Source organism: Neomonachus schauinslandi, chromosome 10 (genome assembly GCF_002201575.2).
Source record: "Neomonachus schauinslandi chromosome 10, ASM220157v2, whole genome shotgun sequence".
NCBI classification, from domain to species: Eukaryota; Metazoa; Chordata; class Mammalia; order Carnivora; family Phocidae; genus Neomonachus; species Neomonachus schauinslandi.
In genome coordinates this window covers 75,912,980-75,937,381 of record NC_058412.1, presented here as the reverse complement: position 1 = coordinate 75,937,381, position 24,402 = coordinate 75,912,980, and the positions used below count along the sequence as shown (strand labels likewise).

At 47.5% G+C, this 24,402-nt stretch overlaps 1 protein-coding gene across 1 annotated transcript in view; it reads right to left on the bottom strand.

Annotated features, from left to right (window-relative positions):
- Nucleotides 1-24,402, bottom strand: part of FER1L5 (fer-1 like family member 5) — a 58,115-nt gene that overhangs the window by 13,485 nt on the left and 20,228 nt on the right. Inside the window, exons 15-25 of the mRNA XM_021701227.1 lie at nt 23,080-23,123; nt 22,905-22,987; nt 22,734-22,828; nt 21,637-21,765; nt 19,931-20,108; nt 4,791-4,915; nt 3,814-3,914; nt 3,002-3,179; nt 2,769-2,924; nt 1,495-1,626; nt 142-305 (exon numbers count right to left, since the gene is read on the bottom strand). Coding sequence (XP_021556902.1) covers nt 142-305; nt 1,495-1,626; nt 2,769-2,924; nt 3,002-3,179; nt 3,814-3,914; nt 4,791-4,915; nt 19,931-20,108; nt 21,637-21,765; nt 22,734-22,828; nt 22,905-22,987; nt 23,080-23,123 — 1,385 coding nt within the window. The remainder of the gene's footprint in view (nt 1-141; nt 306-1,494; nt 1,627-2,768; nt 2,925-3,001; nt 3,180-3,813; nt 3,915-4,790; nt 4,916-19,930; nt 20,109-21,636; nt 21,766-22,733; nt 22,829-22,904; nt 22,988-23,079; nt 23,124-24,402) is intronic.

Sequence of the window (24,402 nt, the reverse complement as noted above, 5' to 3'; positions counted from 1 at the left end):
AGTCGCTGGGAGCAGGCCACAGTGGCCACGGGCCCACCTCCCCGGGCTGCGGCTAACTGGTTCTCCCGGGTGAAAAGAACAGTCCACCCAGTGCTGCATGTCCAGGGGCACACAGGCTCCGGGCCCGCACCCTAGCCTTACCTCCTCTGAGGCTCCACTGTCCACTGCCCCTGCCAGTGCCATCCTTGGGGCACCTGGAAATCCTCCTTGGGGACAGCCTTGTGCCCCATGACGTCTGAGAAGTTGGGGCAGCGGTACAGCCCCTGCTGTCCCCACTGGTCTTTATACTTGGCCTGGTTCTCGTACTGGGGGAGGGGCGGTTGTCAGTGCCTCGCACCGCCCCCCCCGCCGGACGTTGCGCCCCTCCTTGGGCCCCCTACTCTGGGCTGCAGGGACCTCTTGGAAGTGTGTTAGGCAAGAAGGGGCCAGGAGCTTATCACAGGCAGCACTTCTCCCCAGTGGCACTCGGTTAGGACAGGAGGATGCTGTTCATCAAATCCTCACCTCAGGCCAGGCCCATGCCTAGGGTTTTATGTGAACTGTTCCCTGTAATCCTCACAGTCTCATTTCACAGGGGGGGAAACTGAGCTCAGAGGTCAACTCTACCCCAGGGTGCTCAGCCACTGAAGGGTAGAGCAGGCAGATGCCTGTGTTAGAGCCTGGGCGGGGGCGGGGCGGGGCGGGGGGGTTGCTGCAGTGCGCTCCGTTAGCCTTGTCGCTGCTGACTCGGGGAACCCAGTGCTCTCCACCACTTGCCGCATCTTTGCTGCCTCTGAGCCTTTTTCCCCACATCCCCCTGCTGGACTTGCAGCCCCTGCTGCCTGCACCTCATCCTAAATCCCCTCTCAGCTCACGTCTCCAAGCCCTACGTAGGGGCTGGTTACGCATGTTAGGATATATCCATGCACAGTGTGCAACTTTGGAACCACAAAAATTTATTTTTGACTCAGTAAATTAAAAAGCTGAAAATTCTTAAACTTCTTTCCCTCTGCTCTCGGAGCCTTCTCCTGAGCCACGTCCTTCCCCAGGCAACAAGGGTCATCTTTCCATCCTCTGGTTCTAGAGCAGTCTCTGCTGGCTGCTCGCCCACCCCCTGCGTCTGTGGTTTTCTGGGAAGATGCCTCACTTCCTGCTCCTCTGAATGTTCCAGGACCCTCCCTCCCCAGAACCACCAGACTGGCCTGGAGGACCCAGCTGGAGTCTGCAGGGGTCCTAGGCTGCCATGTTGGAGACAGATGAGACCTCACCTCACATGCCCTGAAGTAACTGGGAGAAACTCCCAGTGAAGCTCCATCAGGGAGAGAGTGACTGGCCCTAAGGGATCACCCAGCTGCCCCTTTTATCACCACACCTATGGCTTGTCAACATCTGAGGCTGCTCTAGGCTCTGCCACCTCTTTATCAAAGCCCATCACATAATCGTCAGATTCTCCACCTTTGGTGCTGGGCTCTGGCAGCCCGGCCTTCCCCCTGCTGCCCGCCGGGCGCTGCTCACCGTCTCTGCGTACACGACAACCTCGCCCTGGCGCAGCAGCTGCAGATCCTTGCTGTCCGTGACATTGCCGAGCCACATGCAGACCCGGAGGTGCGCTGGCAGCGTGTCCTTCTGTCCTTCACCCTCTGGGTACTAAACCAGAGGCAGGGCGACCCCACAGGGTTGCACGTCCCCCCCGGGGGTCAGGGGCGTGGGTGAGGGAGGGGCACATACACCTGCTCCTTCACACCGAGCCCTGGGTGCTGCTTTCCAGAGGGAGTTAGTATGCAAATGGTATACCTGTGACCCCATGCATAACAGAGGCTGGTGGGGTTTGTGGGGAGAGGGGCGGTGCCACCCAGGGAGCCTGGGAAGGCTCCAAAGAGAAGTGGTGATGGTGGTGACATTGACAAGGTAAGTGCCAAATGTGCAGGAGACGCTCTGATCCTCACATGGGGGGTGGGGTGGGGGCGCACATCATTTTCACCAGGCCCATTTTACGGAGGAGCAGACTGAGGCCTGGACGTGGTCAAGGGTTGGTCTGGAGTCACACAGACCATTGAGTTGTAGAACCAGGAGTCAAGTCTCAGTGGTTCTTGCAGGATGAGAAAGACTTCAGCGGGCATAGGAGGGACATTCCACAATGGTGAGAAAGGGCCCAGGGCAGGCAGGTTTGGGGGTGGGGAAGTCCAGAGTGGCTTGGCTGTTGAGACTGTGTGGCCCTGAGAAGGTTACTGCAGTGAGAAGGGGCTGGGGCCAGGCCAGGGAGGTTTGGCATTCTCTGGGAAACACTGGGGAACGAAGGACATCTTTAAGAGCAAGGGAGTGTCCCCCACCTGCCTCCTGGGTTGGGGGGGGGGGGCTGAAAGGGGGGGCTGTCACCAGGGTGGGGGTGCTGGTCAACCAGCCTTATTTATGACCTGCATCTGATATGATGGGCTGGCGCCCAGGCCTTGTAGGCATTAAATATTTGGAAAGCACTCAATCCTGGTTCAGGGGAGAGATGACAAGGGACTGGACCAAGTGTGGTGTGAGGATGACGGAAGAAATGAATTTGAGGAACATTTATGAGGGATGTGGACTTGGCATCAACCACATGATGATGGGCACCATCCCCTGCCTTTCTCTGGAGACTGTTTCAACCCCATTTCACCTGCTAAAGGGCCCAGGAGAGACAAAGTGGGTGTGCCCTCAGGGAGACTCATGGGGGCTGCCCCGAGAGTTCAGGGTTTCTCCCTTGGGGTATTCCTGGGCCCTTTCCTCCCCTGAGGGGTGGGGTGGCCTGGCTTCCCCACCTGCAGGATGAGGGTCTGTGTCTTCCCACAGAACCTGCCAGAGTGCAGAGCCCCTGTTGGGGAGAACAGGACGCTGTGGGCGGGCACCTGTGCGTAGGCCACCCGCTGCTCCTTGGACATCAGCCAGATCATCACGTCCGGGAGGCTCATCTGGGGCTGTTGAGGCGGGAGGGCGTCAGGCCTGCGTGGCTGGCTTCAAGTCCTCCTCCCCCACCAGTGTGTCCAGCACCCACCTCGGGGAGCACGGCATCGAGGCGGTACAGCCAGTCCTCCACGGTGGCCACCATGTTCCTGGGCTTAACTTCCTTGGCCTTTTGGGCCAGTTCCTGCAGGAGGCGTCTGCGGAGCTGCCACCTCTTCTTGTCCAGCTCGGTGGCTCTGGGCTGATGGGTCATGCAGGGCAGAGGGTGTCTGTGGCCAGGATCAGGAAGGAGGGCGCTGAGCCTCTCTCCGCCTCACCTCACATGACCTCCTGCCCTGCCTTAGGCCAATGTGCACTTCCTAGACTTGAGATCCTGCCCCACCCCTGTTGGCCTGGCCCTTGGGTTCTCATGCGGTGTGCCAGGCCTGTGCTCAAGGACCTCACTGTGGAGGTGGGTGAGAGCCCTGAGATAGGGGCCAACCAAACCCTGGGGGGTGTGGGGCTGGGAGAGGCCTTATGATGAATCTTCCAGAACAGGCAGTGCCCTGTGGAGGGCACTGTGGACAGGAGGAGCAGCAGGGAAAAAGCTGTGGGCCAGGATGTGCAGGACTTGTCAGGATAACAGGGAGAGGTTTGGTTTGGTGGGAGCATCAGCTGTGGGTGTAGGAGCAGCTGGGATGAGGCTAGGTGGGGAGGTCAGGGCCAGTTTCTGGAGGGCCTCAACAGGGGAGGAGAAGCAGCTCTGTGGTTTGCGCTTCGAGCTGGGGAGAGATTGAGCCGGAGCTCCTTTCCTGAGGAGGTGGGGGTTGGGGGCTGCTCTGTAGGGTGCTGGTCTGCACCCCCACCCCGTGGGAGCCTGACCTAGCTCAGCCCCAGCCCCAGGGCAGCACGCTCCTCCCCTACTTGCAGTCCTCCACCAGCTCCCTCAGCAGCTTCTCCCACTGGGGGAGCAGAGCGGGGTCCCTTGGATTCCTTATGGACTTCAGGGTGTCCAGATTGGCTTTCTGCTCAGCAGGAGAGAAACAGCAAGTGAGCATGGGGGCTCACCCGGGAGAGGTTATAGGAATGACTGGCCCGAGATGTTATCAGTCAGGTCTTGGGGGCCTTTGGGGTAACCCAAGGATGTCAGTCCAAGGCAATTACATGCCCTTGCAAGGCAAGGATCCCCACACACCCTCTCCACTACCCAACAGAATAAGTGGCAGGAAGGAGCCAGGATAGGGCAGAACTGTAAGGGGTAGAGTTTTGACCCAGGGCTTCTCTTCTGTAGGTGCAAAAAAGTCATATCTAAGGTGGAGGCACCATGTGGCACTCCTGCCTAAAAATGTTCAGTGACTTCCCTCCTTAGCAGATGCATAAGACCTTTTGTGATCTGACCTCTTCCAGTTTCTCTGGCTTTATTTCCACATCACCTCCATGCCCTTGCTGTCCTGGAACTTCATGTCACCATGGCTTTGCCAACTCTGCACTCCCTTCTCTGCACCCCCACCACGCCCCCAGCAGACTCATTCTTCAAGACTCTGCTCAACTGTCACCTCCTTTTCAAACACCTCCTCTGCTTATCCTCTCTTCAGCTCCCCTCCCCCATCCCCAATCTCGCTGCCCCCCATGGCTCTGGGTACTGGCTCTGGGTAGTGGATCTCCAGCCCTGTGCCCTGTAGTAGCTATTTGCATGTCCGACTTCCCAGATGGTGAGGCTAAGGCGCTGTGTTTATTCAGCTTTGGGTCTTCAGTGTCTAGCACAGTGCCTGATGCTTCTGTCTTCATTGGTGTGGAGTGCATGAGTGAACTGAGTGACTGGCTCCCTAGGACTGTGATTTAGTCCCCCAAGCCTCCCATCGGTGGCCTGGCCCACCCCTGCACCCTCCTGTACCACTCACCAGGCGGTCCCGAGTGAAGTGCAGGAGGTTGAGGCAATTCATGCGGAAGCTGACATCTTCCCAGTGGGAGGTCACGGCCACGACTGGCTTGGTGTTATACCAGGGCACATAATGGTAGATGTTCCCTGAGACACAGACACATGTGTGGGCGTGTCTGAGGGACTCTGAGAGGTGTCCTCTTACTGTGTCCCCTCAGGGGACCTTCCCTGGGCCACTCCGTTCCTCAAGGACACCATCTGCTACTAATCCCGACTGGACCCCTCCCGCCAGAGGGTGGGCTGCTGGCCAGTTGAGAACGTATGCACTTTGATGAACACAGTTGGCCTTGTTGAGCATTCATTGTGCTCAGGGTGTCACGTAGCTTTTCAAAGTCCCCATTTTACACACGGGAAAATCCAGGCGGTGGGGGGGTGGTAGTTTGCCCGAGGTGGCTCAGCCAGGTGGTCATAATGCAGGCGTCTAGCTCCAAAGCCCCATGCCCTTAGCCTCAGGCGAGATGCCAAGGCAAGGGGCATGCCTTGAGGTAGGGTCTCCCTTCGGGGTGGTCTGTGAGACAGAGGAGGAGTGGGCTCCAGGCTTAGGGGGAGACCCAGGGTTTGGTTGGGGTGGGCAGACGTTTAACACGAAGGGCCTGCCAGGACAGAGGTGCAGCGTCAGGAGAGCAAGGATGGATACAAACCGGTGATTGGCTTGGCAAACTAGGTTCCCAGGGCATGCTCCTTATTGAAATGAGGGGGGAAGCTAGATGAAACATAAGTTCATTTTTAAATTTTTCTGAGTTGTAGTGCTGACTTGATATAAGGAAAGAAATCCACAGAAGCCGAAATAAAGTAAAAGCAGAAAGTCTGTGAGGCAAGAGAAAGCAAAGCTGACTTTTGCCCGCTAAGTTTCTGGCAAATCCTGGAGAACTTGCGCTTCTCTTTGGCAAGGGCCAGGGCAGGGGGCTCAGCGGAGAAAGTCTAGCACTGCCCACGGTGAGCAGTCTCACAGGAGACCCCGTGTATCATGGGTTGAACTGTGCCCCCTATAAAGCTATGCTGAAGTCCTAACCCCACTACCTCAGAATGTGACCTTATCTGGCAATAGGGTCATTGCAACTGTAATTAGTCAAGATGAGGCCATACTGGAGTAGGTTAGAGCCTTAACACAATACAGGTGTTCTTATAAGAAGAGGAGAGGGATACAGAGAGAGGACAGCCATGTGAAGACACAGGGACAGAGGGAGCATACCACGTGAAGACAGAGGCAGAGGTGGAGTGCTCTGTCTTGCTCTGTCTGGCAAGTGGAGAGGGTGTGTGGGGATCCTCGCCTTGCAAGGGCATGTAGTGTCTACGTGGCAAGGAGCACCAGAGATTGTAGGCAATCAGCAGAAGCTGGGAGAGAGGCTCAGATCTATGAGAAGGAACCAACCCTGGGGCGCCTGGCTGGCTCAGTCAGTAGAGTGTGCGACTCTTGATCTCGGGGTTGTAGGTTGGAGCCCCATGTTGGGTGTAGAGGTTACTTAAAAATAAAATCTTTAGGGCGCCTGGGTGGCTCAGATGGTTAAGCGTCTGCCTTCGGCTCAGGTCATGATCTCAGGGTCCTGGGATTGAGTCCCGCATCGGGCTTCCTGCTCCTTGGGAGCCTGCTTCTCCCTCTGCCTCTCTCTCTCTCTGTCTCTCATGAATAAATAAATAAAATCTTTAAAAAAAAAAATAAAATCTTTAATCCAAAATCTATAAAGAACTTATCAAACTCAACACCCAAAGAACAAATAATCCAATCAAGAAATGGGCAGAAGACATGAACAGACATTTCTGCAAAGAAGACATCCAAATGGGCAACAGACACGTGAAAAAGTGCTCATCATCACTTGGCATCAGGGAAATACAAATCAAAACCTCAATGAGATACCACCTCACACCAGTAAGAATGGCTAAAATTAACAAGTCAGGAAATGACAGATGTTGGCGAGGATGCTGAGAAAGGGGAACCCTCCTACACTGTTGGTGGGAATGCAAGCTGGTGCAGCTACTCTGGAAAACAGTATGGAGGTTCCTCAAAAAGTTGAAAATAGAGCTACCATACGATCCAGCAATTGCACTACTGGGTATTTACCCCAAAGATGCAAATGCAGTGATCTGAAGGGGCACATGCACCCCAGTGTTTATAGCAGCAATGTCCGCAATAGCCAAACTGTGGAAAGAGTTTAGATGTCCATCAACAGATGAATGGATAAAGAAGATGTGGTATATATATACAATGGAATATTATGCAGCCATCAAAAAAAAAATGAAATCTTGCCATTTGCAACAACGTGGATAGAACTAGAGGGTATTACGCTAAGCGAAATAAGTTAATCAGAGAAAGACAAGTATCATATGACCTCATTGATATGAGGAATTTGAGAAACAAGACAGAGGATCATAGGGGAAGGGAGGGAAAAATGAAACAAAACAAAACCAGAGAGGGAGACAAACCATAAGAGACTCTTAATCTCAGGAAACAAACTGAGAGTTGCTCGAGTGGAGCGGGGTGAGAGGGATGGGGTGGCTGGGTGATGGACACTGGGGAGGGTAGGTACTTTGGTGAGCACTGTGAATTGTGTAAGACTGATGAATCACAGACCTGTACCCCTGAATCAAATAATACATTATATGTTAATAAAAAAATAAAATCTTTAAAAAATTAAAAAAATAATAAAATAAAGGGTGCCTGGGTGGCTCAGTTGGTTAAGCGACTGCCTTCGGCTCAGGTCATGATCCTGGAGTCCCGGGATCGAGTCCCGCATGGGGCTCCCTGCTCAGCGGGGGGTCTGCTGCTCCCTCTGACCCTCTTCCCTCTCGTGCTCTCTGTCTCTCATTCTCTCTCTCTCTCTCAAATAAATAAATAAATAAAATCTTAAAAAAAAAATAAAATAAAAAAGAAGAAACCAACCCAGCCAACACCTTGACTTTGGACTTCTAGCTTCCAGAGCTGTGAGAGAATAAGTCTCTGTTGTTCTAAGCCACCCAGTTTGTGGTGCTTTGTTAGGGCAGCCCTAGCAAATGAATCTGCCATTCAAAGCTGGCACTCCAAAACCTAAACCTTCAGTCGATGAGAAATAATCCACCACACAGAAGGCAACAGTGAAGAAACCAGCCCATCTCTGGCATGGCTCTGGGTAGAGAGAGCAGGAAATTCTCCTGAACATTTGTAACTGCAAATGGGGCCCCATGCAGGTTGTATTATGCATTCATATCACCTGTGTAGTCTGGAGAAAATTTAAAATGGTCTTTGGTTGGCAGTGCCCCAGGTAACTGGAGGAAGCAAAGAAATCCTCTCTGAAGGATTTAACTTTAGTCTAAAGTCCCAAAGGGGGTGCCTGGGTGGCTCAGTCGTTAAGCGTCTGCCTTCAGCTCAGGTCATGATCCCGGGGTCCTGGGATCAAGTCCCACATCGGGCTCCCTGTTCGGCGGGAAGCCTGCTTCTCCCTCTCCCATTCCCCCTGCTTGTGTTCCTGCTCTTGCTATCTCTCTCTGTCAAATAAATAAATAAAATCTTAAAAAAAAAAAAAATAAAGTCCCAAAGGTTTCCTTCAGATAAAGTTCCAAGAAAATGAGCAGCTCAGAACCCAGACACATACTCTCTAGCCCCGCAGCTCTGTTTCCAGGTACACACCCAACTGAAAGGTGTCACAGCATTATCCAAAGACATGTCATAAAATGTTCATGGCAGCATTATTCGTAATAGTCCAAAACTGGAAACCACCAAAATCTCCCTCAGTAGTAGAAGGGAAAAATAAATTATGGTATATTTGCCCAGTGGAATACTACACAGCAACGAGAATGAGCTAAGGCCATGCCCAACAACATCTAGGTTTGTGTTTCCATTTCACAAAATGGTAGCCAAAAAGAAACCAGACACGGGGCACCTGGGTGGCTTAGTCGCTAAGTGTCTGCCTTCGGCTCAGGTCATGATCCCAGGGTCCTGGGATCGAGCCCCACATCAGGCTCCCTGCTCAGCAGGGAGTCTGCTTCTCCCTCTCCCTCTGCCTGCCACTCCTTCTGCTTGTGCTATCTCTCTCTGGCAAATAAATAAAATCTTAAAAAAAAAAAAGTACAGGGGCGCCTGGGTGGTTCAGTTGGTTAAGCGTCTGCCTTCAGCTCAGGTCATGATCTCGGGGTCCTGGGATTGAGCCAAGCATGGGCTCACTACTCAGCGGGGAATCTGCTTGTCCTTCCCCTCTGCCCTTCCCCCACTCATGCACATGTGCATGTGTGCACGCTCTCTCTCTCTCTCAAATAAATAAAACCGTAAAAAAAAAGTTTACTTAAGAATGAAAAAAAATAGTGGAGACAAAATACTTAAAATACCGTGTGCCAAATGGTGGAAACTACTACGGAGAGGAATGAAGTGGGGAATAGGGATAAGGAGCTGCCAAAAATTTTAAATAGAGTGGTTACCTAAGGCCCTTCCAAGAAGATCTAGAAGAAATTATGCAGAATACAGCTCAGAGAGATGACAAATATGGAAGAGAGATTTAAAAATATGAAGAACAGAATGAGGAGTCCCACAGAGGATAGAGTGAGTTTGAGGAGGAGCTGTATAAGAGACAAGGGGAAGAAGTAATTGTCAAAGCAAAAATATCTTTTTTTTTTTAAAGATTTTATTTATTTATTTGACAGACAGTGAAAGCAAGAGAGATCACAGAGGGAGAGGGAGAAGCAGACTCGCCTCTGAGTGGAGAGCCTGATGCAGGACTCGATCCCAGGACCCTGGGATCATGACCTGAGCCGAAGGCAGTCGCTTAACCGACTGAGCCACCCAGGTACCCCACGAAGTGAAAATATCTTATAATTTTCTCGAATCATTGGAAGACACCAGTTTCAGGCTCTGGTACTGAGTGAATCATTAGAATGATAAATAAGCAGAGATCCAGGACTGGGGTTCTCAGATATGAACGTGCGGATACAAGATGGCAATTTTCTTCTTCTATTCTTAGATAGTACACAAAAGCAACAAGGAGGAGGAAAACAACTCCATTTTCAGCAAAACAAGGAGACAGATATAATCTGTAGACTCAAAATACACATAAGGACTGCCAAAAGCAACTACGATTGCCGTCCAAAGCTGAAGCAGGAAGGGGTGAAGTGTAACAGAAGTCACCTGCGGGGAAGCTTGGAGCAAGGCAGACAGCTGGGAGCACAGCTTAATGGGAGCAGAGTGCGGAAAGTGCCAGCAAAAATACGCTCCCAGAACGACCTCTGGGCACAGATGAGGAAATGTGAGCTGGCAAAACACAGAAAAAAAGTAGAAGCAAAAACAAAAACACCCTAAAAAGGAAGACAACATAAAAAGAAGCCCAAGGGAGATTAGACCCTGCAGACAACTCAGGGAGAGGCACAGAAATAAGGATAGAAATAAGAAAAGTGACCAAAATAAAATGGAAATAGAGAGTCACAAAGGATCAGGGAAAAGCTGATGGATAAAGAAAACCAAGGAAAACTGTTAAGCCCAAAAATGGGGCCCCTAAAGTAGAAAACCTACACCATGGCACAGAATATTTAAAAATATAATTTAAGAAAACCCACATGGGAAAGAGATAGTCTTTTAAACAAATGGTGCTTGAAAAATTGAACTATTCATATACAAATTAATTCAAAATGGATCATACAGCTAAATATAAGAACTAAAACTGTAAAACTTTTTGAAGATAGGAGAAAAATATTCATGACCTTGGGTTAGGCAAAGAGATCTTAGATATAACACCATAAAAGAAAAAAAGTTGGGGGTGCCTGGGTGGCTCAGTTGGTTAAGCGACTGCCTTCGGCTCAGGTCATGATCCTGGAGTCCCGGGATCGAGTCCCGCATCGGGCTCCCTGCTCGGCAGGGAGCCTGCTTCTGCCTCTGACCCTCCCCCCTCTCATGTGCTCTCTCTCTCTCTTTCTCTCTGTCTCAAATAAATAAATAAAATCTTTAAAAAAAAAAGAAAAAAAAAAAGAAAAAAGTTGTATTTCATCTTAATTTAAAATGTTCGCACTTCAAAGACACCATTAAGAAAATGAAAAGACGAGCCACAGACTATTTGCAAATCATATAGCTGATAAAATACTTGTATCCAGCATATATAAAGAACTCTTACCACCCCATAATAAGAAGACAGACAACCCAATTTAAAAACTGTGAAAAAAGAGCGCCTGGGTGGCTCAGTTGGTTAAGCGACTGCCTTCGGCTCAGGTCATGATCCTGGAGTCCCGGGATCGAGTCCCGCATCGGGCTCCCTGCTCGGCAGGGAGTCTGCTTCTTCCTCTCCCGCTCCCCCCTCCTGTGCTCTTTCTCTCTCTCACTCTCTCTCTCAAATAAATAAATAAAATCTTTAAAAAAATAAAAAAAATAAAAAAAAAATAAAAACTGTGAAAAAAATTATACCACCAAATAAATTATTAACAAAATAAAAGAAGATTCGAATCTACCCATGAAAGAGTACAACACGTGCCAGGGACAACTGACCCCAAAGGATCAACACTTCAACATATCCTGGTGAAGTTAGTAGACTTGCAAGATAAAGGATATTTGGGCAGCTGGACAGAAAGATCAAGAGATTTACAAAGAAAAAATATCAGAAAGAGATAAGGTATTGGTTATGAAACTTTAAGAAGCCATAAACTTCTAGAGCAAAACATGAGAGAATTCCTTCATATATTTGGAGTGGAAAGGACTTTTCTAATTATGACTCAAAAGCCAGAAGCCATAAAAGTAGTTTTGAGTACATTAAAAAAAAAAGTCTTCATGGGAAAAAAAATCCCAAACATCAAAGACAAAGATAGGAGACAAATATGGGAAATATACTTACAGCTCATATCATAAGGGCCTAATCTCCCTCAAATATGAAGTGTCCTAGAAATCAATAAGAAAATGACTAGTATCTCAAGAGAATAAAAGAGAAAATTACATAAACAGGCAATTAAAGAAAGGGAAATACAAATGACTTTTAAACATACGAAAAGATACCCAACCTCATTTATAATGAGAGAAATACAAATTAAAACTACATTGAAATACCATTTTCACTTACCAGACTGATAAAAATCCAGAAGTTTATACCAGATTTTGACGAGGCTCTCAGACGTTGCTGGTGGAGTGTTGAGTGGTACAACATTTATGGAGGATTATCAGTCAGGGTACAGCCAGAAAAAGAAAAAGACCATGGTAGATATTTGACATAGAGGGATTTAATAGAGAAAATGTGTTGAAAGGGAAAGTGAGGGGGCACCTGGGTGGCTCAGTCGGTTAAGCGTCCAACTGGATCTCAGCTCAGGTCTTGATCTCAGGGTCGTGAGTTCAAGCCCTGTTCTGGGTTCCATGCTGACCCTACCTAAAATAAAAAGGTGGGGTAGGGAAGTGAGCTTCCCCAGAGATTAGTAACAGGAGGAAGAAACTACTGTTTCTAGGGGCTGGGGAACAAAAGTCAGGCAGTGGTGTGACCACAGACAGGCACACCATCAGAGCTGTGCTATCGAGGTAGCTGCACAGGATGCTGGAGCCACCAAGAAGGTGACGCCCAACCAGCAGTTGCATTGCAGGGGAGCTGCTTGGCCGAGGCTGGAACCATGGAGGAGTGGCCAGCAAAAGCTGGGATCTCTGAAGGCATGTAGCTACTTCCAGAGATGCCTCCTGAATCGGTGGCAAGAAGGAGGGAGAATGAGAGGCAGAGAGGCCAAGTGAAGAGATGGGGAGATAGAACAGAATGACAGCATCTGCCCTTTTATCAGCTGGCATGGGAAGGTGGGAAATGTAGTTTGCAGGTGTTCGGCCCTGAGATATTAAATAGAGCAAGGAAGGGCAAGAATGAACCTTGATCTAGAGCAGAGCATTCAGTCTCTCCTTGCTGGAGATGCTGAGAGCAAACAAGAAAATGACCAGCACAGGGGGGTGCCTGGATGGCTCGGTCATTAAGCGTCTGCCTTCGGCTCAGGTCATGATCCCAGGGTCCTGGGATCGAGCCCCATATTGGGCTCCCTGCTCTGCGGGAAGCCTGCTTCTCCCTCTCCCACTCCCCCTGCTTATGTTCCCTCTCTCACTGTCTCTGTCAAGTAAATAAATAAAATATTAAAAAAAAAAAAGAAAATGATCAGCACAGAGGACAGTTTTGCAGTATCTGCCAAGATGCAAATACACTTTGACCAATTCCACTTTTTTTTTTTTTAATTTTTTTTTTTTTTTTTTAAGATTTTTTTTTTTTGACAGAGAGAGACAGTGAGGGAGAGAAAACAAGCAGGGGGAGTGGGAGAGGGAGAAGCAGGCTTCCCGTGGAGCAGGGAGCCCGATGTGGGACTCGATCCCAGGACCCTGGGATCATGACCTGAGCCGAAGGCAGACGCTTAACGACTGAGCCACCCAGGCGCCCCTCCACTTTTTTTTTTTTAAGACTTTATTTATTTATTTGTCAGAGAGAGAGAAGAGAGAGAGAGCAAGCACAAGCAGGGGGAACTGCAGGCAGAGGCAGAGGGAGAAGCAGGCTTCCCGCCAAGCAGGGAGCCCGATGCATGGCTCGATCCCAGGACCCTGGGATCATGACCTGAGCCGAAGGCAGACGCTTAACCGACTGAGCCACCCAGGCATCCTTGACCAATTCCACTTTGAAATCACTTATGCAAGACTATATCTTGACACCATTACTTGTAATAGTAAAAGATTGGAAAAGTTTGTGCAGACTTATCAAAAGAAAAGAAGGTGCGTGTGTACACACACACACACAAGCCCCCCTCCAAAGAATAATATAAGGGCGGCTATTTTTAGATATTGCTGAGATAAATAGATAACAGCAAGAAACTATGGCGGAGGGGCGCCTGGGTGGCTCAGTTGGTTAAGCATCTGCCTTTGGCTCAGGTCATGATCCCAGCGTTCTGGGATTGAGCCCTGCATGGGGCTCCCTGCTCAGCGGGGAATCTGTTTCTCCCTCTCCCTCTGCCTTTCCCCCTGCTCCTCATGCTCTCTCTCTCTAAAATAAAAATAAATAAAATCTTAAAAAAAAGAAACTATGGTGGAAAATAGTTTGATGGTTCCTCAAAAAGTTAAAAAGAATTACTATGTGATGCAGTGATTCCACTCCTAGGCATATACCACAAATAATTAAAAACAGGGACTCAAACAGGTATGTGTACGCTGATGGTCATAAGCAGCATTATTCACAATAGCCAAAAGGTGGAAACAACCCAAGTGTCCATCAACAGATGAACGGATATACAAAATATGATACGTACATACAATGGGATATCATTCAGCCGTAAAAAGGAGTGCAGTTCTGACACATGCTGTCAGTTGGATGAACTTTGAAAACATTATATTAAGTAAAATAAGCCAGACACAAAGGACACATATTACATGATTCCACATATATGAGGTATAGGCAAATTCAGAAAGACAAAAAGTAGAATAGAGGATTCCAGGGGACAATGGAATTTATTGTCTAATGGGTAGAGTTTCTGTTTGGGATGATGAAGTCACTCTAGAAATAGAGGTGATAGTTACACAACATGGTGAATGTACTTAATTCCACTGAACTGTACATTTAAAAATGGCTAAAATGATACATTTTATGTTATGCCTATTTTGCCACAATAAAAAAATTTTAAAGATACTATGAACAATTTTATGCTGCAAATGTGAAAACTTCAATGAAATTTATAAATTCCTAGATGAGTTAAACCTACCAAAATTGACTTAAAAAAATAAATAGAAAAGCTGACTAATTAAAATAAATCCATATTTAAATCGCTGCATTAAAAAACCCACCAGGCTTATATTTAGAGGTGAGCCCTATCAAACTTTCAAGGAACGGATGATTACAGTCTTACCCAAATACTCACAGCAAGTAAAAAGAGGAAATGGTCCTCAATTTCATGAGGCTAGCATAACTTTGATATTAAAACCAAATGAGGACATTATAAGAAAGAAAATTACAGATTCATCTTGTTCATACAGATGCAAAAATCCTAAACAAAATATTAGCAAACCAACTCTAGAATGTATAACAAAGGTGAAAACCCAATTATACTATTGTAATTGCACTTTATATTATATGTAACAATTATATGTGAGTATATATAATATACTATCATATGTGAAGTGATTATAATATTAACTCAAGGTAGACTATGACAGGTTAAAGATCAGTATTTCAATCTCTTGAGCAACCACTACAACTAATCCACAGAAGCAGAGCCAGTAGAGGAGGCAACTGCAATACTAAAAACAAAACGAAACACAGAAAAAAACACTGGGTTAGAACAAAAGAAGACAGGAAAATTCCAGCAGGCTTTTTGTAGAAACTATCGAGCGGATGCTAAAATTCACATGAAAATGCCAAGGAACCAGAATAGCCAGAAATTGTATTATTTTGTTAAAGAACAACAAAATTGGAGGACTTACACTACCTGATTTCAAGACTTGCTTTAGAGCTATAGTAATCAAGATGGTGTGATATCGGCATTAAAGATAGACAAACAGATCAATGGAACAGAATAGAGATTCTAGGGGCGCCTGGGTGGCTCAGTTGGTTGAGCGTCTAACTCTGGACTTCGGCTCAGGGTGGTGAGATCGAGCCCCGCACTGGGCTCTGTCCTCAGCACAGAGTCGGCCTGTCCCTCTCCCTCTGCTCCTCCCCTCCACCTCTTAAATAAATAAAATCTTTTTCAAAAAGAGATTCTAGGGCGCCTGGGTGGCTCAGTTGTTAAGCGTCTGCCTTCGGCTCATGTCATGATCCTGGGGTCCTGGGGTCCTAGGATCGAGCCCCACGTCAGGCTCCCTGCTGGGCGGGAAGCCTGCTTCTCCCTCTCCTGCTCCCCTTGCTTGTGTTCTCTCTCTCTCTGTCAAATAAATAAATACATAAAATCTTTAAAAAAATTTTTTTAAATTATAAAGCTTGTAGAATGAAACACAGGAGAGTATCTTTACGATCTTGCGGTAGACAGTATTTCTTGGACCAAATAATGTACTACTATAAAAGAAAAGATAATCAACAAATTTGATTTCATCAAAATCAGAATTAATTAATTAATTTTTAAGTAATCTCTACACCCAATATGGGACTCAAACTCACAACCCCGAGATCAAGAGTTGTATGCTCTTGCGACTGAGTCAGCCAGGCGCTCCTCAAAATTAGTATTTCCTTTATCAAAATTAGAAACTTTTGATCTTCAAAAGACACTGTTTGGAAATTGAAAAGTCAAGCCACAGAGTGGAAAATATTAGCAAAACAGATTTGACAAAGGACTTGTATCCAAAATGTAAAAGAACTGGAATGCTACATAAAAAGATAAACAACTCATTGAAAGACTGGCAAAAAACTTGAGCAGTGCCTTCACTATAGAAATATATGTGAGCATGAAAAGATGCTCAGGATCACTACTGATTAGAGAAATGGAAATTAAAATTACAATTACGGACAATGTCATACTCACTAGAATGACTCAAATGAAAAAGACCAACAATACCAAAGTTGGCAAGGATGTGGGGCAAGTACCAATCTCAAACACTGCTGTGCGGGTGTAAAATGGTACAAATACTTTGGGAGATTGTTAGCTATTTCCTTTAAAACCCAAATTTTGGGGTGCCTGGGTGGCTCAGTTGGTTAAGCATCTGCCTTCAGCTCAGGTCATAATCCCAGGGTCCTGGGATCAAGCCCCGGTCGGGCTCTCTGCTCAGTGGGAGTCTGTTTCTCCCTCTCCCTGCTGCTCCCCCTGCTTGTACTCTCGCTCTCTGTGTCAAATAAATAAATAAATAATTAAAAAATAAAAATAAAACCTAAATTCCACTCTGAGGTATGTACTCAAGAGAAATGCAAGCACATGTCCATAGAGAGACTTGTACAAGAAAGGTCACAGCAGCTTTATTCATAATACTCCAAAAGTTGAATCAATCTAAATGTCCATGAACAGGAGGATGGGTAAATAAACCGTCATATCCACATAATGAAGTACTATCAGAAATAAAGAGGAACAAAACACTTATCCATGAAACAACATGGGTGAATTCCTAAAACGTTCTGCTGAGCCAAAGAAGCTGTAGAAAAAGAAAGAATCATATGTCTGATTTCATTTACATGAAGTTGTAGGAAAAGTAAAACAAATCTATAGCGATAGACAACACAACAATGACTGACCCCAGGGACTGGGGAGACTGACTGAAAGGGGGCAAATGGCAGCTTTCTGGGGTGATGGAACTTTCTTCCCCTGGTGGTTACATGGGTGTATTTCCAAAATTCATCAAACTGTACACTTAAAATATGCGCATTTTATTGTTTGCAAATAAGACCTTAATAAAAAGAAATAAAAAGTTGTCATTAAGATGAAGATGAAAAGCCCCAAACTCAGGGAAGGTATTTACGATACACCCATTAACAAAAGATCATTCCCAGAAAAAATAATATACAAGCCAGTAAGCAAAAGACAGCCAAATAGGGGCACGTGGGTGGCTCAGTCATTAAGCGACTGCCTTCTGCTCAGGTCATGATCCCAGATCCTGGGATCTAGCCCCGCATTGGGCTCCCTGCTCTGCAGGAAGCCTGCTTCTCCCTCTCCCACCCCCCCTGCTTGTGTTCCCTCTCTCTGCCAAATAAATAAATAAATAAATCTTAAAAAAAAAAAAGACAGCCAAATAGAATGATGGATAAAATATATTGATAGGCTCTTTTTTTTTAAAGATTTTATTTATTTATTTGAGAGAGAGAGAATGAGAGAGAGAGAGAGCACATGTGAAGGTGGAGGGTCAGAGGGAAAAGCAGAGTCCCCGCTGAGCAGGGAGCCCGATGCGGGACTCGATCCTGGGACTCCAGGATCATGATCTGAGCTGAAGGCAGTCGCTTTACCAACTGAGCCACCCAGGTGCCCCATATTGATAGGCTTTTTACAGATGAGAAAAAACAAAAGTTTGTAAACATATGAAAAGATGCCCAACCTCCATTTGTAATCAGGAAAATATATATCAAGATCTTACAAGATACCATCTTACATCCAGCATTGGCAAAAATTAAAAGGCTGGGCAACATCAAGTACTGGTGAGAAGGAAGAGCAAAAGAAATTATACCAAATTACACTCTCATCAGCTCAATATGAGAATTTCTTTTGCTCTTCCTTCTCACCAGTACTTGATGTTGCCCAGCCTTTTAATTTTTGCCAATGCTGGATGTAAGATGGTATCTTGTAAGATCTTGATATATATTTTCCTGATTACAAATGGAGGTTGGGCAACATCAAGTACTGGTGAGAAGGAAGAGCAAAAGAAATTCTCATATTGAGCTGATGAGAGTGTAATTTGGTATAATTTCTTTTGCTTTGAATTCCTCTTTCACTTCAGGGTATATAATTTAGAAGAAGTCTTGCACTTGAGACCAGGAGACATGAACAAGAATGTTTATAACACAATTATTATAGTAGGAAAAAAAGATAAGTCCCAAGTGTCTACATATACCACATAATTGGTGCTATAATCATACAGTAGAATATATACAGAAATGAAAATGAACTTCAGCTACACATACCAACATAAAAAAAACCTAATATTGAGGAAAAGATGGAAAACAGATGAATACAGACTGAAAAGTTCCATTTGTATAAAATGCAAAAAATAGTATGCTGTTTAGGGTTGCATACATTGATGGTAAAAATTAAAAAGTAAAGGAAGGGAGTAATTACCATGAGGGTCAGGACTGTGGTTATTTCTTGAGTAAATGGGTCTGGGAAGAACACTGAGGGAACTTCTAAGATGCTGACAATTTTCTATCTTTTAAGCTGGGTGGTGAGTTCTGGGGTACTCATTTTATTCGTCTTTAAACTGTATATACACATTTAATATACTTTTTGTGTATATTTCATAATTTAAAAACAAGTAGAATGTTAGGCTAAGTGAAAGAAGCCAGACACCAAGGACCACATATTGTGAATCTACGTGTATGATAAAATATCCAGAATAGGAAACTGCACAGAGACAGAAAGTAGATTAATGGTTGCCTGAGGTTGGGAATGCAGGGGAGAAATAGAGAGTGACTGCAAGTGGGTACAGGGTTTCTTTTTGGAGTGATAAAAATGTTCTAGAACTGACCATGGTGATGGTTGCCCAATTCTGTGAATACACTAAAAACTACTGAATTACATACTTTACATGGATGAGATGTATGGTGTGTGAATTCTATTTCAATAAAGAGCTGTTCTTAAAAATCCAGGGGAGTGGGATGCACGGAAAGGCTCTCAAGGGGCGATGAAATTAGGAAGCTGTTGAAGAGGAAGTTGAGAGCAGTGGTTCTCAAACTCTAGCATACATCTGAATCACCTGGTGGCCTTGTGAAAAAACAGATTGCGGGCCACCATCCCCAGGTTTTCTGATTCTGTAAGGACTGAGCTGGGGCCAAGAATCTGCATTTTTTTAAGAGAGAGAGCACACATGAACAGGGGAGGGGTGGGAGAAGGGGCAGAGGGAGAGGGAGAGAGAGAACCTTAAGTAGGCTCCTTGCTCAGCACAGAGCCCGATGCTGGACTCCATCTCACGACCCTGAGATCATGACCTGAGCCGAAATCAAGAGTCCGATGCTTAACCAACTGAGCCACCCAGATGCCCCTCAAATCTGTATTTCTAAAGGTTCCCAGGTGATGCTGATGCCCGGCCCAGGGACTGCACTTTGAGAACTGCTATTCTATACAGCCTGGTATAGGTGTTTAATAAGCATATATTGGATGAATGGATGAATGGATGGATGGGAGGTTGGTTGAGTGTTTGGGTCAGTGGATGGGTAGGAGTGGAATGGATGAAAGGGTGGATGGGTAGATTAATGGATGGATAGCAGGTGGGCAGATGAGTAGCAGAAGACGGTTGCATGGATGGATCAGGGATGGTTCAGAGTAATAGGGAAGAAGATGGGGCTGGGGAAGTTGTAGTGTGGAATGTAGCATAGAGAAGAACTTGGAGTGAACGCCTACTTTCAACTCTTGTCGTGGGCTCACCACCCACTAACTGTGCAATGTTTGGCAGGTGACTTCACCTCCCTGAAGCTCATTTTCCTCATGTGAGACATGTGGGTTAACAATGCCTATGAATTTCCATGAGCTAATACCCTTAAAAGGGCCAAGAGCAGAGCCTGGCATGCAGTGGATGCTCTCTACTCTTGGGTTGTATCTGACTATTACCATCATATATCACTGGACTGTACTGTGTGGTTGAGACGAGAGGCTTGTAATTCAGGTCCATCTTGTTTCCATAGTGGCCAATGCTGACCTCGAATTGGATCAGGTCCTTAAAGTTGGGCATCATGGTACAGGAAAGGAAGATGACGCACAGCCCATACTTCTGGCGGTGATGGTGCCTCTAAAACAATAAGCCCCCACATCCCCAGTACATAAGCCAAGGGATAAACAAGGCTCTAGAGACAGGCAGGGAGCCAAAGATGAGGTGCCCTGTTTCTTTCAAAAGCTATCTTTGCTTCTCTTCAGGGCGAGCTGGACCATCTTTGAACCTGTGCCCCCTCAAAATCCTGCCTTGACTCCCGCTCAAGGGCAGTTCCTCCCAGGACCTCTATTACCTGGTCCCCTCCTCCTAGCCACCTGGGGTTCCTTTCCTTCCTGAAAGGGAGGTTTCTCCCTCCAAGGCCCTGAGGGTCAGGCTGGGCTCTGACTTGGGCCACCTCATCCCTCTCCTTTTTGCTTCAACGCCCTCCCCTGATGAGACCTGGCGTGGGCAGGGGTGTGGTGAAGGTTGCACATGCACGCACATCTGCTCTGGGCTCTTCTCCAGCCGCCTCCTCCCACCCTGCCTCCCATCTGCTGGAGGTCCTCCATCTACCACGTCAGCCAATCTCACTTCTGTGGCCAACCCCTGCCCTCCTCTTGAGCTCTCCCAGTCTGTTCACTAGCCCAGGTCTGCCCTGTCATAAAAAACAACCCTCCTTCTCCCCTCTGAGCCTCTGCTGAGCCCCCATCTGATCTTGTCTCCTTCCACTTTCCAGCCAAGTTTCTGTGCACTTGCTTCTATGCAGTCTGCAACTTCCCCTTGCACCTGGGCGGCCTGGCAACTCTCCCCTTAGGGGGCTGCCTCAGTGGTCCTCTTTGCAGACTCTTCTGCAAGCCCCTCCTCCTCCTCCACCTGCCTTAGGCCGGGGCATCCTTTTACCCACCTACTCCTCCCAGGCACTTCCTTCACAACCCTATGTTCAGATGCTGGTGTGCTGACGACACACCATCTGTCTACAGCCTCGGGGACTGATTTTCATGGATGTCTCATCAGCATATGTCAACATTGGGATTCGTTGTCTCCCTCCCCCCAGACCTGCTCCTCCTTCAGGGAGCACGGATGCCACCCTGACCACCTTGCCACCTGAGGCAGAAAAGGGGAATCAGCTTAGAGGAGTTAGCCTCATTTCTTATGGCTTGTTGGTCTTTCGTTCTGATCATTCTGTTTTCAAAGGGTCTCTCTCTGGAACCTGCTCCCTCCTCTCTGGTTCTCCTTCCCATGACTGTATTCCCATTTTTAAAAATAAGTGGGTGGCTATTCTTAACACTGTTCCCCCTGCCCCTTCCTGCAGCAGTGGTCTTCCCCAGACTATAGGAAGAAATAAAAACTCCTTAGAAGATCATTTCTCCTTAACTAGATTGCACATTTCTTAAACAGAAACTTTATCTTGTATTTACTGGGTCCCTGACCACCCGGGATTTGGCACAGCATGAAGCCCTCACACGGGCTTAGTAAAGACTCAGGCAGATTGACCAAACATTCTCAGGCACCCAGGAGCTCATTCAGCTTGCGGCCGGGGCCTCTGCAGTCAGAAACAGGACCCGCAGTAGATCTGGGGTGGGCAGAGGGGCTCTTTCTTCCTGGGTTACCTGTTTCCTGTAGTTACCTCTATACTGGTCACTTCAGAGGAGAGATCCTTCCTCTTAAAGTCTTGATGGGAAGAGACGTGGGTGAATAACTCCAGGAAGACTCGGCCTCGATAAGTTAAACCATCCTTAAGAGGGTCGGGAATATTCTAGGGTAACAGGAAGGAAAATAGTGAGAAAAGGAATGAGAGAAAAAGAGCAGATAAATCTCCCTTGACACCTCTGCAGCAAAGACCGAGTTGTCTAGTGACTTCCTGCCTAGGGCTGACCACAATCCCGGGGCGGAATTCCAGACACCCAAAACATGCTGTGCCCAGAAACCTCTGGGCCCTGACCCCTTTCCATACCCCGAGGCCCATTCCTCCTCTTCATGCATTCCACTCACTAGTCAACCCCAAGTACCTGTTCCCCGCAAACGCTTCCTGCTCGTAGGGGGCTCTGATAACTACAGTGTTTGCGCTCCCAGTCTGGCCAATTAGAGCATGCCCCGCCTCCTTGGCAAGAGTGATTGGTCCAAGGGAAGTACACATGACATAAGGCAGCCAATTAGAATGCTCCCCTGGCCTTCCCTATTAGAGGCTCCGATGGCTACTTGTTCGCAGGGAGGCCTGACTGCCGTAGGAAAGAAAGCAGACCAGGCTGAAGAGCAGCAGAGCTGAGAGATGGAGTAAATGAGAGAGACTCTTGATGGCATGGAGGTCCCGGTGCCTGCAAATCAGTCCTCACTCAGAGTTTTTCCCAGCCCAGTTCCCATCTTTTAAGCCAATTGGAGTTGGCTTCCTGGCCTTTATCAGTCAGTCTTTAACCGCCCAGTGCTTTCTACATTAACCTATGCTGTTTTTTGTCTCCATGTCCTTTCCACCTGCTGGAAATCTTACCCGACGTTTCATCTCAGTGCTCCTTCCTCAGTGAACGCCCAGAGCTCTCCGTTTCTTTCTCATGCCACAACACACGTCCCATATACACATAACCGTTTACACACAGGTTACATGTCCTCTACCAGCGTGGTGGACAGACGCCAGGGTTGGGCCCTCCCCTGGCACTTCCCAGGCCCCAGGGCCTTTCATACGGTTGGTATTACCTCCACTGTTCCCTAGAGCTGTCATGAGAAGCTTACAGTGCCTTCTTCCTGGATCCTGAAAGGGGCCTTTTTACCCCCACGAAGAGTCAGGAAGCTGGGGCCAAAACAGGGTAGGAAGCCGGAGTACGTTCCTGCAAGAAAAGAGGGTGAGGGGGCGGGGCCAGGTGGTAGAGGGGCAGAAGGCAGAGGCTAGGGCGGAAGGCTTGCCTTCTATTTCTGCTCCGGTGGATGAGATCTGGTTGAGGAACAGGCTGACGGTCCCAATCTCATCCTGGCAACTGTTCTTGGGGCTGGAAAGAAACACATTCTGCAGGCTGAGCCGCTGGCCCAGCTCTGATTATCTCTTCCGCTGCTTGTTTTTCAGCCTCCACGCCTGGCTCACCAGTCCAAGACTCTGAACTTGATGTAGCTGGAGAGGCAGGGCAGCTGCAGGGGGAAAGCGAGAGCCAGGGTGGGTGCATGCCCGGAAGGTCTGGTCCTCACAGAGACTGAGTGCAGCTGGGAAGTGCCGGGTCTGGGTCCAAGGCCTGGCTCAGTCACCAGTAAGCCATTGTCACCAGAGCCAAGATGGATTTACCATGGGAGCGTATAGACCTGTGGCTGTGGGCCTCCCCACTTGCATGGGTCCCTTGCAAAGCCCTGGGAGAGTTCTACAACTCAGTTCTACAACTGTGTCCCCTTGTTGCTTTGTATTCTTATTCTTTTTTATTTTATTTTATTTTATTTTTTTTAAAGATTTATTTATTTATTTATTTATTTGAGACAGAGAGAACGAGAGAGAGAGAGAGCACACGAGAAGGGGGAGGGTCAGAGGCAGAAGCAGGCTCCCTGCCGAGCAGGGAGCCCGATGCGGGACTCGATCCGGGGACTCCAGGATCATGACCTGAGCCGAAGGCAGTTGCTTAACCAACTGAGCCACCCAGGCGCCCTGTATTCTTATTCTTAAAATGGCCCAATTGCATGAGCTTCAGGACCGAGACCTGACTCCACCCTGACCATGGGCTCAATGATTGCAGTCCTCATACAACCCTTCACTGTCACCAACCGTCTCACACAGAGGTTGTGGCTTAAAATGTCTTCTTCACGGTTAGCGGTTAACTTTTATTTTTATTTTATTTATTTATTTTTAGATTTATTTATTTATTTGTCAGAGACAGAGCACAAGCAGAGGGAGCGGCAGGCAGAGGGAGAAGCAGGTCTCCCACTGGGCAAGGAGGAACCAGACGCGGGACTCGATCCCAGGACCCCAGGATCATGACCCAAGCCAAAGGCAGACACCTAACCGCCTGAGCCATCCAGGCATCCCAGAGGTTAACTTTTAAACAGTAGGACAGGGCGCCTGGGTGGCTCAGTTGGTTAAGCGACTGCCTTCGGCTCAGGTCATGATCCTGGAGTCCCGGGATCGAGTCCCGCATCGGGCTCCCTGCTCGGCAGGGAGTCTGCTTCTCCCTCTGACCCTCCTCCCTCTCATGCTCTCTGTATCTCATTCTCTCTGTCTCAAATAAATAAATAAAATCTTTAAAAAAAAAACCCAAAAAACAGTAGGACATCTATCCCCTCCAGAGTAAATAATAGTAGCTGCTGTTGTGGGAAGGGTTTCTGTTGTCCCCTGGCTGTGCCGAATGATCTACATGGATCATCTGAGTGACTCCTCCCAACAACCCCATAAGCCAGGTGCTGTTATTCTGATTTCTAGACAGGAAAA